General features: G+C 39.8%; 1 protein-coding gene across 1 annotated transcript in view; it reads right to left on the reverse strand.

The window, feature by feature from the left end:
* The window catches only part of grin3a (glutamate receptor, ionotropic, N-methyl-D-aspartate 3A), a 47999-nt gene that overhangs the window by 11713 nt on the left and 18161 nt on the right, over positions 1-18125 (reverse strand). The window contains exons 3-7 of the mRNA XM_087791132.1: positions 16563-17232; positions 15483-15866; positions 13545-13690; positions 10840-10955; positions 9074-9225 (exon numbers count right to left, since the gene is read on the reverse strand). Coding sequence (XP_087647258.1) covers positions 9074-9225; positions 10840-10955; positions 13545-13690; positions 15483-15866; positions 16563-17232 — 1468 coding nt within the window. The remainder of the gene's footprint in view (positions 1-9073; positions 9226-10839; positions 10956-13544; positions 13691-15482; positions 15867-16562; positions 17233-18125) is intronic.

Raw genomic sequence — 18125 nt, forward strand, 5'->3', positions numbered from 1 at the left:
TTTACTTTCTCCTTACAAGTAAAAATCAATAACAATAACAAACTTTTAACCGTACAATGCAATACAAACATTCAAATTACTAACAGACATTACCAAAAATGTATATGTTCTAATTATAAAACGAAAACTGTTGTTATGTATTAATTGCTCGTAAGTTTTATAAGTGGAATGGGACGTGGTTCAGCCAATCAGCATCGTCGTCACTTGTAGCACCGACACATTCCGTTGGGGTGAAAGACACCCGCGTCTTTTTGATAATATAACCTTTTAATGTTGGTACAAAGTGTCATTTATTAGCTAGGTTGAAGTTTCGTTCACAAATAAAAAAGCTTATAGACGTTTGCGTTTACGGCATGAGACATCATTACATTGGAAATGACAACGCTGACTGAAATGAAAACGCCGTCCGAAATTGTACTTTACACCGGAAATGCAATAGTCTCAACCTATTGACATAAAGCCTTCCAGAAATCTAAGAAGCACTTTTTAAAAAGTCAACTTTTAAGCAGTTTACTCATCTAACAATCCCCTCTGGGTGTTTTCAATATGAGGGGCTGATCCTGAGGTGGTGGCCAACGCTGCAGTTAAGGATCTGTTAATTCCACCATCTTGACGAGGCCAATGGGAAATATTCTGGTAATTTATGGTCGTTTCTCACCCAAAAGACGGAGCGAGATGATGGACAGAGTGGCCAAACAGTCTCTCAGTAAGGAGTGCGTCTCCTTGAGACGCAGATGGTTTATCGTCTAATAAAAACTGGAAGCGCCACATTTGAGGTTTTTCAAGCGAGTGACTCGGGATAACTTGGTTGGAACTGGCAGCTTCAAACATGGAGGAGATAAATTCAGCCAAATTATGGTTTTGAAAGAAGATCTACTTGATACTGACAACTGTACAGTTCTAAATAAACGTGTTACTCAAATTAAGCCGGTTTAGTTGCCGTGGTCTGAACCAGTAATCGATTTACTTTATATTTAAATTGAATTGTACGTGTTTTTATTTTTAATTTACCGCCGTAAAATCCATTAGTGCACATCCTCAACGAGGTCACGACTTCAAATTACAAGTTTGGCAAGTTGTGAGGAGTCATCGTTCTTCACTTTTGCTCGACAAACCCCATTAAAAAGCGCTTACGTAGACAAAAACACAGCATTGACAAATGTGATGCATCATCCATGAGTCGAGCACAAATATTGCTGCTGCAGCTGGATCACAAGTCTGAGTGGTCGGGACGAGGATGAATGCCGGATCGTCCGGGTCACGGACGCGGCGTTGGCGTCTTAATCATGAATGTTTTCTCAACCGCTCCCTAAAATAAGTCGCGGCTGAAGGAAGGTTATTTTCCGAAAGATGCTGCATCACCTTCTAACCTTGCGTGACTCACTTTATTCTGTCTTTCTGTGGCCGAAGAAAGTTGACTCGAAGTACACGACTAACTTGGGTGATCGTCCCAACGACCAGACCAGGTCGCACAGAAAGCATTTTTGATTCATATTGTCTGTTGTATTGATTTTAAAAAGTTTAAAAGAGACAACAAGAAACGACTTTTATCGTTAAAAGTTATATTTCTTCAATTTCATATGAGTATAATACTACATATTTTCCTTTCTTAAAGACTAGGGCTGCTGTGTTTGTCAATGTTGTATTGGCTTTTTAAAGTATGTATTTTAATAAGAATATCTTGCATTGTGAACGTAGAGTAGTTTCTCGTGACAAAAAAAAAAGAATAAATCCTAGCTATCATTTCTCAGGTGCCATCAACTAAAAATGCTGAAAGGGAAGGGTCTAAAGTTAGCAGAATATCAAATTGTTGAATGCCTAATTTTGTTTAAATAATTCTTGCACACTTTCTGTAAATCATATAAACTTTATTTCACTTCTCAAATATCACTGTGTTTGTCACCTATAAGATATATTTAACTGGATTTTTTTATCCAAACAACCAATGATTTATAAAGGAAAATCATGAAAATGTACAGGGGCGCCCAAACTTTTTCATACCACTGTATCTCTTTTGGAATTATACAAAAATAAACTAACAATTGTAGTCTCAGGATCCTTCAGTGGCTCCATTATTCGGTGGATTTTATTGTTGCTCTTGTTGATGAAGCTTTTCTGACATTCTTTATATTTTTTAACTCAAGTATTTGATTCTACAGATGCTGCCTGAGCATGTGTGTGTGTGTGTGTGTGTGTGTGTGTGTGTGTGTGTGTGTGTGTGTGTGTGTGTGTGTGTGTGTGTGTGTGTGTGTGTGGGGGTGGGTGTGTGTGTGTGTGTGTGTGTGTGTGTGTGTGTGTGTGTGTGTGTGAGGGGGTAATGATGCAAACTATTGATTCAATAATTGTTTGTATGTTGATGTCTGTATCCTTCTAAATTTTACAAGAATACTTTCATTAAGTAAAGTGTGTAGCCTGTACTTACACTAAAGTGGCTGCTGGCTCGTCTTGTTTCTGTTCCACCAGAGCACTTACACATTTTCCACAAGCTCTGTGCTGTTAAAATAGAAGTAAATTCTATTTATTTTTATTTGATTGTGGCGCCAATGTTGATGGGATGGTTGCAGCAGGAAATAAGTGACAAAAGTACAGTGTCTCCAAACACCAGATCAGCTGTTTTAATCGACAGCTGGCTGATCCAATGAAATCCTTAAGTGCTTCAAATGAATGGGCGGAGCTTAAGACAAAGAAAGCAACCCATTGGTTCGAACTCTAATGTAAATATGCTAACATTAACAGACTCATATATCAAAGTCAAAGGTCAACCGACAAAAATATAATATGACAAGAAAAATATGAAGTGATGATGATTTCAGTCTTGTCACTTTCTGGACATTAAGTCTCTTTTGGTGTGAGTCCAGGGATAGTCTTGTCTAACCCTGTCAATCAGTATCTGAACCTTTTCTTAACGTTGACTTTATTTGAATCAACTTAACATTTGTTTTTATTCAGTTTTATAAACTAAACTTTAGAGAAGCAATTTAAAGATAAGCACTAACAATTCCCCGGGCAGAAACACACACACACACACACACACATACAAACCAAATGGACTAAACATAAATAAAAAATGCACTTCTCCCCTTTCTTTATATTTTTGCATGGATGATGTATAAACCTCCGTTAAAACTTTGTCTTATTCGACTGATTCAGAGACGGTTGATTTACATGAGCAACTACACAATCCTCACACAAACAAATACACACATTCTGAATCAAGAGTATTACTATTGCCGGGCTGAAAGTTAATGGCTTTATTTTAACGGTGCGTTAAAGAATCGATCGCCGGGTCTGTTATCACGCGACACAATCACGGCTCCAGTTGTGTCTTTCTTTCTTCATCCATTTCTTCTCCCCTCGGTGCTTGAACTGTATTGTCGGGACTTTAATGTTCCGCTAAAGATAAATAAGGCGAGGACGATGGCACGTTTTATCTCTGCTGGTGTTGGACTTGGACGGCTAACGTTTGGGTAATTCAATAATGTGTCATTTATGGGTTTTCTCGTCTTTATGGCTTCCAATAGGCTCCATGTCTGCTGGGTGACGGGGAGGAGGACGCCTGCCAAAGACTTTGGCTGCTCCTCTGAAACCGATCCATCACATTTTCCATCTTTTTTGAATCCCAACTCTGCCGCCGGTGGCACAGTGATCATTCATTGGAATAACAGATTGCTGAGAAAATGCTGAGTGTTGGTTAAACTTTGTGCTTGTATCAGACGAATACGCTGTTGTCCACTCCGACGGAAGAATGTCAGAAGGTTGGATTCAAGCTTGAGGCGACCTGAAGCCTGTGTGGAGTTTCTATGTTCCTTCTGTGCGTGTGTGAGTTTACTCTGGGTACTTATGTTTCCTCCCATAGCCCAAGAACATACAAAGGTTAATTGAGAACTTTGTATTTTCTATAGGTGTGACTGATGTCCTATGATAGGCTGGTGAGCTGTTCAGGGTGTCCCCTGCCTCTCACCCCCAGGAGCTGGGACAGACTCAACCCCCCTTGTGACCCCGCTATGGGCATCATAATAATCTTATTAGTCTGCATTAACCCTTAGATATTGTGTTACTAGCATGTCCTGCCTCCATATCCTCGTACTTTTGGTACGGGGAAGGCTGGACAAAAAGACAAGGGACACCCTGGAAAGGTCTCTACATCCTTATGTACGTTAACTATTTTGAAGATATTTAAACCTGAAATCAAAAGTCATGCAAGATCGGAGATGGAAATGAAAGTTGAAATATACATATATATTATATATATATATATATATACATATATATATACATATATATATATATATATGTATATTTTATATTGTAACAAGCAGAGCAACGAATATTTCAGTTTGACGTCATTTTCAACATCCAACATGAACTTTTAAATATACCAATGAAAGTGATTCGCGGAGACATAACACTCTGCGCCAGCAGCCGCCTGGCAAATCCCCTCATGCTGGCAACTTCACACTCACACAATTTAGCCCCGAAATGATTTCAGGAAGCAACTCAAGTCTGGTCAAAATGAGAAAAAAAAACAGGAATACAACACTCTAATACTGTAGAAACTTGTTATTTTATTCTTCAAAATTTTAAGTTGTGTGTTTATTCCAATACTGTGAACCACTCTGGCACCAGTATCTGATCAAACAATATCCATCCCTATCTTAAATAATAGAGAGGAAGATGTAGGTAGAAAATAACAATCTGGCAAAATTTAATTCATATATTTTCATATATTTTGAATTAGCAGTTCATTGATTTCCTCGATTGAATTTAAAGGAAACATTTTTTTTTTTTTTTCGATAATGTTTCTGGAGAGTAAAGCGTTAAACTCTCAGAATAAGCAACATTTATTTAAAGAATCAATCAGAGATTATTCTATATTTTAGCTAAATTACAAACATTTTGAAAGATTCAAACATACGTATACTGTATTTATATATTTTAGCTAAATACATCGCAAAATATTTTTATCTCTTTAATCAGGCTTCGATTTAGGAAAAGTTTTGCAGCTCTGAGAACATTTTTAATTGGCTGGGAAATGATCTTAAATGGCACTAAACACGATAAAGGTTCTGGTGCAGAGGAACCACTGAAGCAAGAATCACGTCGAACGAGGCTGTTTCTGTGCACGAGTCGTCGGCGACACTCGGCACAAATTCTGGGTCATATTATTTTTCCCTGGTGTTGATTTTTCAAGCTGGTTCAGCAGGAGTCGCTGCAGGCAGAAGCCACATGTTGCTGGAACTGTACCCGGAGCAATTGAAACGTCTGAAAATATTGATAGCACACATTACAACAACAGTGTTGCAAAATACACACACACACACATACACTCGCACACACACGGCTACACACTCTCTTTCTTCTCAACAGCTACTGGAAGAAGATTTAAATCCAGAATGAAGAACCTTCGATTCTCAATAACAATATTGATATTCAAACGTTTTTTTGTGCCATTTAGCATTACTGGTACCTATGAAATGATTTACTTTATTGGATTTTTTTTTTTATTGTTGAGACATTTAATCAGATAAAATATAGTTTTGTAGAAAATTAACTTAAATTGTTACTGGGCGGTTTCAACTCAAACTAACTGCAGCTACAGAGTTAGCCACATGCTAAGCTAGTCTCAGGAAAATTATCAAATCAAGTTTTAGGAACTTGGCGCCTTGGCTCTGTCAAGGGTTTGAATCATGATGTATAACAAACTTACGTCAATAAAATCTATAAAAACTTTTATTTTATTTCCATTTTGCAGAAACGGACATCAAATGAATATTGTAGTTATTGCTGTCACTTAATCTCAAAAGCGTATACAAATGTATTTTCTTCACCATTTCCTCATTTTTAATTTTGTTTATATTTATAAATAATATATATACATCGTCCATGAAACACCAAAGTGACCTTGACTGAGACAAAGTTTTTTTACTTTGCATTTCTACTCCCCCCTCCCGCAAAAAATCCCCCCCAAAAACCCCAAATATATGCAAAAAGGATTGTGGAAAAGCGTGGGCGTGTTCAGATCTGTCGCACACTACTGGGAGTCGAAGTCGCAGCTGTGGCGGCCGGACTGCTAATAGAGGTAAGTGCACTAACAGAGTCTGAACCGCATCGTCTGCAGATATGTGGCCGCAGTCACTTGAGCAACAGACGTTACGACACTAATGTAAAAAAAAAAGAAAATAATGTTTGGGGCGACTTGGGAAGCAGGACCTATAATGTTATATATAACTTTTATATTTAATGGAAACCAAAAACTGCTTATGTTTTAACTTTATTTTAATCAATTAATGCAAGTCGCCTTGCAAAGCTCTTAGCACTGTGACCAAAAGAAAGAAAAGATGATTTATACATTCATGTTTTTATTTCTGATGCATTGATTATTACATTCTGTGACTTTTGGCACTTCTGGACGCTAATGATAAACCTGCTGACTCAGCGTTATGGTGAGATGTCGTGACGAGGCATCACGATACAGTGCTTTATAGTCTTTGGCTCTGATCTAATAATTCAACGGAACCCGGCATAACTTTCAAACAGAGGGCGCCATCTAGTGGGCTTTCAAAATCAAGACGCTGTATCATGATACAGTAACAGCTGATTCACGAAGCCTTATAAACGCATCTTTAAATATGTACTTTTTTAATAAAAAAACAATAGTTTTTTCCAGGTTCTGCTATTTACTTTTTGCTAAAAAGGTCAGTCCATCGAACTAATGGCTACATTAAACCACTCCGTGAGCAAAGGAGGTTTGTGGAGCCATGACTTAGCATATTTTCTTGTTTTTTAAAACATCAGGCATCACTTTGTATGGATCACGATCTTCTTCTAGACCTGTCAACAGATGCAGATCGATGAGTGACCCTCGACATTTGAGGGAATCGCCAGCCGAGCGTCGATTCCCTCAAAAGTCCTGAAGCAGATGTTGGGATAACAAGCTTCGATACCTGTCGGGTCAATAAGTCCATGAACGCTAACACACGTTTGGTTCAAATTACACACGACTTGAAGATCGTCTCGAGCTAAATCTGTTCAGTTTAGATTCTCCTAATGAACGGGTTATGAGTGGAAAATTAGTTTTTCTTCTCTTCAACTCTCCGACTGAGAACGATGAGCCAGAACTGACACACAAAATGCAACACACTGTGTTCGTGTTTAACACTGTGATGAAGATTTCTGAGCTGAACAATAAAACAGTTGTGAAAAGCAATTAAGGTAAAGCAAAAGTCTGATCCCTGTACAAGCTAACAAGGATTATCGACAGTAGCAAACACTCTTTACCTCCATCAGGTCGACAAACAAGAGAGTGTTTGTCAATGTAAGGGTCAATTAACTTCGGACAAACTCTTTCTCCGTTAACATTGAGCCGTCTTGTTCCATTGACCACATCGTTGGAGCTAACCACGGTTAAGTTAAGGGAAGCGTGGACGGGTCAGACCTCGTCTCTGCACTCGTCCCTGAAATGAAAGTCTTGCTCAGGACGCAGAGAGAAACGATCCCTCGGGTTTTCACTGGATGCAAATGTTTCCTGAGATTCGTAGATTGAATGTAGAATAGTTTGTCTTCTTTAACTTCTCTTTAACTAACACGTATTTTACACTCGACAAAAAGCGAGAACTCCAGGCAGGAAATAAGTGATAAAAGTAAAGTATGTTCCGATACAAAATACAAAATAAATTTGCAGACATTAAGTCAGTTAATTCAAAAGTCTTCATCGATTTAATCCAGCCGTTTTCCAAACAACAAATCAGATGGTTTTATTGAGAGATTTCAATGCTCTGACTAAATGGGCGGAGCTAATGATGACAAAGAAATCCCATTGGTTCATTTCCTGTGGAAGATCAGATTTAATCAACTTGACCTTCACAAACATGGTTTCTCTGGTCGTGGAGTTTCAATAAAGGTGTAAATGCACTTATTACGTCATAATGGACTCTCGTAACCTCTTGTTCGCTGAGATTTCAGACAGGGGAGAACTTTATAAAGTAATAAGTTCAAAACATCGTCATGATGAGAGACTTACTGCAACTTGAAGAGGAAGACTTCAACATTTGAGTGAGTGAGTGAGTCAGAAGAGTTGAAGTTTGACATTAGTTGCTCTTTAAAGTCCAGTCAGAGTCAATATGACTTTATTTACCAGACCAGTGTCCACAGAAGCTGCAATTGTATGCCACAAAAAAAGGTGGTCATAATGTTATCACGGATGTTTGCCTAACAAAATACCATAAACGCCGTCGACATGAACAAAAAGTCAAATAAGATTAGTTTTAAAAAGAAATCCATTTTTTTAAGTGAGTGAACATTCCATTATACATGTTTCTGCATAAACTCGGCATTACAAGAGTTGTGTCTCTTGTAAACAACACGGAGACAGACAAAGTGTGTTTGTTTTGTTCGTCTGTTTCAATGTGTTTCGCTGAGACTAAGAACTTTTGTTTATCAAGTGAATCTGGAGAACATTTAAACACGTCTTATTGATCAGATAAATATTTGTGGAACATGAGGGTTAGGTTAGGTTAGGTAGAACTTTATTGAACCCTCAGAAGGTCTTCTTCGGGAAATGGTTTTTTTTCCAATTAGCCACAGTAATACAGCAATTATTCATAAAAAATAATAAAAATAAGAACAAAGAGAAATAAAGAGAAAGAACAAGATGATATGATCTAAGTCTAAAGATAAAGATAAAAAACATAGATCAAAAAAAATAAAAAAGACAAAGGATACAAAGATTAACATAGAACAGAACATCGTGATACTTTTACTCCACTCCTGCCCCCAATACTCAGCGTCTTAACTTAACTTAACTTAAACTTAAGCGTCTCATGAAAACTAAAAGGGTCGGAATTGAGGACATTTTTATCGATCGATGTTTAGAGGTATAAGTCAACAATGTGTTTTCATGGATCAACTTAAAACAGACGTTACTCGCTGGACGATGTATGAGATAAAAGAGTTTAAAAACACTTTGTTCCTCCTGCTTCCATCATGTTCACTGAGTCAAAGCCGTTGTAACAAGTCGTGAGAATCTGAGTACGGGGGGGTTTTTTTTTAGAAAAGCAGGACTTTCTGTTCTCACCTCAGTGACGGCGAAGCTGCGCTTCCCGCAGGGCACGACCTTGTACCATTTGTCATGCAGCATGTCCATGAAGCCGTCGGACTTGTACTGACTAACAAGCTCCGAGATGTTGGAGGTGAGCGGAGAGTTCTGAGGGAGCCCGATCCCGTAACCTGTCGGCGGAGAGACACAAACACAGGCGTCAGGTGCGAGTCCCGCTGATGCTTCTGCATTTTCACAATTTATGTCGGTCATGTCAGCCATCAAGCCGGATTCACTTGCGTCTCGCTCGCTCTTGTTTGGATGTGACAGCGCGTCAATCATCCTCCGCAGACGTCAACATTTTCAGGGAAGGAACAGCAGTCGCTACTTTCAGCTCGGAGCATTCTTTTGATGTGCTTTGCATGTTTCATGTGACGAGGGTCGGCACTCTGAGCGAAACAATACGGGGCCCGGCGTTATGAACGACTCTCAGGCACGACAGGCTGGAAATTTACCGATAGCCAATTATCCAAGTACCTTGCCTTGCAAAAAGTGCCTCTGATGGATGGGTATTGTATCCAGGCGGCTTAAGGGTACATTAAGTAATTAAGGCAAAGGTTGGAATGTGGCTCCGTGGTGGCCTGTAATGGAGGTAACCGCCGTGGGAACCGTCTCACGCCGTGGAGAGAGAGAGAGAAAGTCTTGCTAAATGGCCGTCAGATTAACAGCAGACAGAAGAGATTGTTCGCGACTGAACTGCTCCGTGATTGATGGTTCTTCACCGGCAAATGTCTTCGATGACTCACGAGGGGTTGAATTCCCTCGTATCCTTAAGTATCATTGAAACGATGGTCGTGGTGAATGGCTTGAAAAAACTATTGTGTGTTTCACTTTGTTTAAACCTGAAATTATTTTAACATTTCACTCAATTTCTACTCGCCCTCACGTCGACTAAAGGTTGGAAGAATTTCCAGAGTAATCCGTTCCTTTTTAGAGTTCTAGGCAGAAGTGTAAGTCCATATGATGGTCAAGAATTGCGCCCACTTTTGTTCGCCCTCCTCAAAAAAAAAGACACTCTTAAAGACAATCTTGACACTCGGAGTGTTTCCTGTCTGTTTAGCATGTTAGCCCTTTAGCTTCTGCTACAAAAAGCTTAAAATAAAGACTTGATTTTGTTTTTTTCGGAACAATTTCTCTTGTCGAGGCTTTAAAACAAGAGGGACATTATAGAAGAGCAGTATGGAGGTATTTGGATGTTTTAAAGTTTGTCCTTTTGGACATAGAAAAGTGAGCTTTGGTCGAGACCATTATATTGACATATTTTCTGCCTGGAGCTCCAAAGACACACAGATTACTCTGAGATCCAAACCCTTAGTTGACATGAGGGTGAGTAGAAATTGAGTGAATACCATCAAGCTATCTCACACTACTTCTTTAATTTTTGCTAAAAAATAAAAATGTCTCAACGCGTGTCTCCATTCAGAGAAATCTTATCTATTCCTAATACAATAATTTCCTTCTTGAGATGGAATCAACGGGCGACGTAACCGTGGAGGAGAAATTTAATTTGACAATAAAGAGCTTTGCCTTCTGGCCAAGTTCTCTCCTGGTTTTCAAGGTGCAGTAAAAACAAACTTACGGTGACCCCCCAGCTTCAATCAATCTTCTGCCTCATTAATCCCGCTCCAATAAACTAGACCTCGTTCAAGGCGACTTTTCCCGACGTGTTCCACCCGACACACACACACACACGCGTGTGTTTAGAACCGTCAAACTCGGGGGGTAAGATCGTGGATCAGGAATACCTTCGATGGCGAACGGTTTCCCGACCGTTAACGTTTTGCAGTCGGCATCGATGGAGACTTCGTAGTCGAGCAGAGCTTTGTCCATGATGAACGCGTCCAGTTTCTGAGGGTCGGCCCTGAAGTCCAGAAAAAACACAGGTTGAAGATTCAAGATGAAGACACTAATGTGTTTCAATGAAGGACCAGGAACATCATAGGCGTTCAATCCTTTACCTTGTTCTAGTCTAAAGTCGGGGCTTCTTTGTGGCCATAGATCATACTTCTCTCAGCCACTGTCATCAAATTAGCCACTTAACTCGTTGGTTACCTCAGGGTCAAGGTGACCCAGTGGCCCAGAAACAAATGTGTTTGGGGTATCCCTTGTGTTGCTTCTGGGTCAAAGTGTTTTCGGGCCACCGGGTCACCTTGACCCAGAGACACCAAAAGAGTTAGAAGCTGGTCTGGAGTTGAATGAACAAATATCTGACAGATCTTCAGTACAATGTCATTGAGTCGTGGTATCGATGCAACAATGAAGAACATTTTTCTCCAAATTATGAATAGTTTTTTCAAGTATTTTTCTTCCAAATTCTACTGAACAAAATTTGTGGATGATCTGAGATTATTTCATACCTAATATTTATACTGTATATAACTTTGTAATGGAATCATTTTATGACTACTTATATAAACTTTCCCAAGTAATATATTTTTTCATTTAAGTGAAAACGCAAACAAAAATATTTTTCAAATTTTTATACAGTATATCAACATCTTTCTATTTTCGGAAGCTGAAAATTAGTTAAAGATATAATATCCTAATGATTGGACTCATAAATCAAAAGTATCTTTTAGTAATTTATCTCTGTTTGTTTATTTTAAACATTTGACAACTTCTTGTTTTGCTAAAACCTTTTCCAGACACTGAAATCATCAGGGTTAACACAAGGTTAATTGCTGACTGAGTGATTATTATAAGCTTGTGATGATCACTCTGGTCAACATCGACAGGATGTTGTTCCAACTTCAGCAAAATCATCTTCAATGGTGGGGTTTTATCATATTTCTGCTGACAGACGCACAAACCAGCGCAGGCATAAACATAACCTTTCCGGTCATTGTCTAATATCTGCGACAGGTAAACAAACAAATGAGTATTATGAAGAAAATCCGAGTGTCACGCTGCTTTAACGTCAAGCATTAGATTTGTTATGCAAAGATAGGTTTGGAATCCACCATGAAAGGTCATTTTGTGATTAAACAGAGTTTTCTAACTGCCTTTGGGTTTGTTTTTGAAACACGTTCAAACTTCTGATGAGACTTTTGTCTTACATTTATGCCGCAAATTCTGTTATAGAAGTTAAAGAAATAAAGAAAATGTTTAAACATAGATAGCTTTTGGTAAATAATCATTAAAAACCTCACCATTAAAGAAAATTTTTTCTAATTATACATATTATTCTCGTTTATATTCAATCTATTTAGTCTTTAGTGGTTGAACCTGAACAGTTCGAATCAATCACAATCGTATTTTTATTTATTTCATATTTGTTTGTTCTTTGAAAAATGGGTCGAGACAAGAACAGGTGCCAGATCGTCTCACTTCCTCAGGCAGTACTGGCTTTTTTCCTTGCTCTGCTTGTTTATTTTGGTCACTTCCTCAACTATTTTGTTTGTTCTTTCACTTATTTGAATTGTGTTTCTTGTCCAAAATCTTCCCTTTATTTTTCCACGACTTGGCAATTGTTTTGGTTAAGTCTCCCAATAAGATACAGAGATTTTTTTAAAATATTTTAGGGTTGCAGTTACTTTCAGATATTATGTCAATGGTTTTCCTTCCAAAATCTTAAACCAAGATAATTTTCTCGGCTCATGAATCCCATTAAGATCAGAAGATCAGCTAAACTTATTTGTGCTGCTTTAACCATTTACATCACAGATCAAACTTTGATTGTTGTACTGCATTATGGGTCTTGTAGTAGGATCAATGGAAGTTCTGGAGTCCTGCTGCTTCATTTAAAGTTGATTTACATGTATATTATCTTCCAACATCTGCTTTCATCCGATGAGTCCTACATGATAAATCTCCTGTTTAAATAGTAATAAAACCATTAGATGTTTTTGAACAGTGATTTTCTCTCTGCCGTGTTTACGTCTAACCCAGACGTAAATACATCAAAAGGACGTTCGCTTATATCCTCCTGGGAGAAAGTGCTCGATGCATTATGGAACTCCTGAGTGTCGTCTGGTTCCCTGCTTTGTAATTTTGCCATGACATTTCCCCCCGGACCTTTCAATTAGCATATAACAAGCTCGGTAAAATATCGTCAAATCTTGCTGGATCCATTGAAATTGTGTCCTGCACAACCTCTGCTCGACTCCAGCTGCTACGCCTCACTTTGTGCTGCTCCGCTCCGCAGGGATGCCGGGTGAATGTCGAAGCAGCTTAGGATGACAGCAATGGCGGGTAAGCAGCGGCCTGAGATCAGAATGTAAACAGGCAGCTTTGCAGTGGAGAAAATGACAGCAGCTTTTTTTTTTTTAAAGTTTTTCTTTCCCTGGACATGCAATTCATATTTCACTTTGACAGAGACGATAACAGATTCTTCTCTCTCTTTCTCTTTCTCTCTCTCTCTCTCTCTCTCTCTCTCTCTGACCACAGGGAAGACGAGAGAGGTGGAAGCTCAAGAGGTGAAGGCAGAGGTTTGACATCACAAGTAATTTACTTGAGATTGTGAATTCCATCTGGCGTCGCTGGAACGTTGTAGCGTCTCATGTACTCGTGCATCTCGGGGAAACTCTTCTTGAGGTAGTCCTCGGCGCTGCTCTCTCTCACCGTGGCGAATCGGAATCCCTGAGAGGGATGGTGCAACTGTGAGAAAGAACCAATAAACCAACATGTTACCTTAAAAATCACCCCATTATTTTTCCATTTTCACACTTTTCTCATCAGCCACAGCGGTCGGGTCAAAAAAGAAAAAAAACACCAAACTGTTTCTCTATTTAATCGCCGGTCCTCGATCAATACACACTTACCTAGAGTGTATTTTGGTGGAAGTCTGTAAACAATGTTAACCGCAAATGCAAAGTTTGTTTTATCGGACAATTCAATTCTACACGAGATGAAAAAATAATGACAAAACAAGGTTTTATTATAGCTTTTGAGCCGAGGCATGAATAATGCAGGCAGAAAACAGACAGCGGTGAATGACAGCGAGCTGGACGGAGAGCGAGTTTGGTGTGTGAGTTAAATTTTAATGAGGAAGAACATCTTTTGGAAAATTGTTTTACTCAACGGGAGACTAATGTGTTGATTTAAGTGTCTCTTAAATATAGGTTGGACTCTTTTGTATTCATCAGTATGTGTCTGTTTGTACAAAACTCTCTTTTTATTGTTCTTAAGCCACGCACACTGAAAACAGTTAGTGTTTCTGGAAATAAAATCTTGTTTACCATACGCACTCTACTGGGATTTATCAAGCATCGAGGTTTGTCACTGCACGTCCTCAATTCTGGAAATCTCCACCTCCAAGGGACTATTATTATGGACTCCGCTCTCGTAACCTCTTGTTCGCCGATATTTCAGAGAGAGGAGAACTTTATACAGTAATACGTTCAAAACATGGTCACGATGAGAGACTTACTGCATCTTGGAGAGGAAGACTTCCAAGAGAATTTGAGTTTTCACATTAGTTGCACTTTGAGTTATCTGGGCAGTGTAGTTTACGATACCAACTTAAATAATCATCATTCAAAATAAATTAAAAACAGAAGTTAATTCCTTTCTAACCTTTTTTATACGTAAAATAGTTCAATTTCTACATCCTAGTTTTGAAGTTGAAAAGTTAAGTTGCTTTTCTTCCGCTTTTTTTCCATTTAAACTTTGATCACTTGTTGGAAAACCCACATTAATGTCAAGTTGTTGTACAGATTAAATATGATGCTATTAGTATACTATACTATATTTGAAAAAGAGACAAAAGGTCCCACTGGTTTCCCTTTAAACAAACATAAATCCAATAAGTTGTAATAAAGCCATGTGACTATAATTGAACATATTGTAGTCGGTGAATGGTTAACAAAGTCTCGGCCATGTATCTAGATTTCACCGACTTTTCTATTGGTACCATTTTGAACTGGACGTCAAGATTTTGGATTTCAGAGGCTGTCACGCTTCATGCCAGACTTTCACATTTCCAGACGAAGTGTCTCACAGACTCAGGGAGAGACTATTCTCCAGGTGGAGGAGCTTAAGTGCCGAAGGTAAGATTGAGTGCGAGATGGATGGACACATCGGTGCTGTGTCCTCATCTGAACCGGTCTGTAAGCACTTGATTAACACGTCTATGTTGATCTATGTTCTTACTCTCTATGGCGTGTTTGGGTTCTTGCTAAAAAGGACACGACGACAAACATCGGGTAGAGTTTTCTCTGGAGAATTTCTCGACTCTCCCTTCGAGATAATGTAAAGAGCCAAACCATTTAAAGAGACGTAAAGTCGAATCGCTTCTCCTTCTGATCAATTCTCCTTCTGATTCCTTGGGACTTGCTAGTAAGAAATTGACCTCATCCAGAGGTTTCTGGGGAGAGGAAAGTCCGAGGCGCTTCGGCCCAGATACTATCGCGACCTGAATTCAAAAATCGGCAAAAAGGCGACACAGTACCTTTGGATCGTGGATCCCCGACAACTGTTCGTAAGTCTTCTCTCCGACCATGACGGCGGCCAGGTTGGCCGTGTAGGTGGACAGACAGAAGAGGCAGAAGATGGCCCAGAGGTTCATCAGCAGGCGACCCGTCCAGCACTTCGGGGGCTTGATGGCCACGGTTCGCCCGAAGAGAATTGCATAACACACGTTCAGCGCCGAGGAGAAGGAGAACACTCGGTCCCGGTTGCGTCCTCGCGGCGTCATGCCGAAAGGGCTGAGCCACTCGTAGATGGTGAGGAAGACGGCGGTGACGTGGAGGGACACGAAGATGCCGAGCCACATGGACCAGTGGAGGGGCCACATGAAGGCGCCGATGGGGGCCGCCGTGTCGCGAGTCCGAACCTGTGAGGCGGGAAAAGAGTCGAAGTGAATCAATTTCAAGTTGTCTTTTTGGTTTTATAAGCTTGTTAATTGACAGAAAAGTCTGTTTAAATAAGAAAATATCACCCGCAACCTGGAGAATACCTGTTTATGATACCAGATCAAAAGTCTGCCCCGGTTAGAAAATAATGACTTTCACAAAAAACCGAACAGGAAGTAAACAAAATACAAAACATAAAGAGAGCTTTTTCCATTATTCCCAAACATCTGTGGAGGAGCAACAGTCCTCACTGTTTATGCAATTTATTATTGCCAATCTTAACAAGTTCTATTTCGCATCCCAGGTTTACGGAGCGTAAAAAAAAAAAAAAAAAAAGGGCAGGATGCAATAAACATCTCTTCTCTTCTTCCTCCCTGGACCTTTCAAACGCAGCCGGTGCAGAGTGATTACTTCCAGCAGCACTTTGTCTGTCAACTAGTGAAACCCGGGAATAAAAAATTGCGGTAATTGAGTCATCGGATAAAGCTGCGTCCTCACCAGGACAGACAGTGCAGAGGTTTGCATTAGAATCCAACTTAAGCGTCATAAAACACGACAATCTTGACCAGCAGCATACTGAGCGCGGAGAGTTGAGGTCGGGTCAATGACGGAAGTGGAGCAAAGAGTCCGAGCTTTGATGGATGTAACAGCGGGAAAATAAAAAACATAATACTGACCAGGATTCCCAGGCTGGTGGAGAAGAAGGGCGACGTGAAGTCAATCACTTGGCTCCTCGCTGAATTAATGCTGAACGAAGTCACGGCCAGGTGGGCGGCGCCACTGAGCAGGTCGCCCACGAGTCCGGTCCAGCGGCCGTTCTTGAACCCGCCGTACTTCCCGTCGCCGACTATGTAGAGGTCAAAGGTGAATCCCATGTCCTCGCCCAGCTTCTCCAGCAGGTCAATGCAGTAGCCGTAGCAGCATTTCTTCAGCTCCGTGGGGACGGATCCATTGGGCCCGGCGATGTTCTGGAAATACCCCTTCAGTACGGACGAGTCGTTGGTGAGAGGGTCCAGGCAGAGCTGACCCGCCGGACATAGACCGTCACTATCCACCTCCCGGGTGAAGACGAACGGATGCTCCACCAGTGTCACCACCCGCAAGTGCAACTTCGGCGACCTGCGCCAATCCCCTCCGGCGCCAGAACCCGGATGGCTTGGCCACGCTCCCTGGTCCATCAGAACCTTCCCGCGGCGCCAGCGCCCCAGGCGCGTCCACGTCGGCTGGCCAAGCGGGTCGAGCTGCAGGGACCAGATGTAGTGATGAGACTCGGAGATGACAGTCTTTTTCCAACTGTCTCTGGATATAAACCCACTGTGGCCTTCAAACGATGTGTTGGACAGGAACCTGAAGGGGAGAGCCGGGGCGTCGGGCGGGGGAGAGAGAAACTGCAGTTAGTCATAATTCAAACTGGATTTACATATTTATAAACATATATGGGTCACACCAGGCTGACGGGAAAACCTGCGCCTTGAAAATGTCAAAATGTGTCAAGATGTTTTTAAAAGGATACAAACTATTCATTGAAGTCTGATGCATGTTTTAATGTATTTTTTGAATATATAACCATTTATAAATCAATTTTTCTATGCATTTTTTTTTACTAAGAACATGAACAATTAAACCAAAGAGTCACAACTAGAAATACAATATGAACCAAAAAAATAGAACCGTATTATTATTAATATTAATCTAAATTATTTGCCAAATTTATTTAGTTGTAAAAAAAAACGGATTAAACACAACACACTGAGCAATACTTCTGAACACAACTCAAACAATAAACCACAACAATATATTCCATTTAAGTTACAGCGATCGAAGGTGACATCCGTCTGCTATTATGAAAATGTACTGAAGGACACGTCAATCTGCAGATCTCCTGACAGATGTTCTGCCGACTAAGTGTTCAGATATTGATGGAATTACTAAATACTGAAAAAGAGAGTTTTCACTCCTGTCTCAGCTTTGATTGATACATTAATATTTTCTACCATTTTATCATCTTATCTATGAAAATCTTTTTTTTTTTAATCAAAGGAATCAATATATCATCGCAGCCGGTGAATGAATGAATGAGTGAATGAAGTTTTTATTCATTCCATTCAGCAAATACATAGATCTAAGGTCTAAAGTGCACATGATTATTTATCTCCACTGATTTTAAATCGTTGTCTTAATTTAGTCATTCTGGAAGCAAAATTATAAATATAAATATATATGTAAATTTGAAAATTGAC

The sequence above is a fragment of the Callionymus lyra genome, chromosome 5 (assembly GCF_982586985.1).
Source record: "Callionymus lyra chromosome 5, fCalLyr1.hap1.1, whole genome shotgun sequence".
Lineage (NCBI taxonomy): Eukaryota > Metazoa > Chordata > Actinopteri > Syngnathiformes > Callionymidae > Callionymus > Callionymus lyra.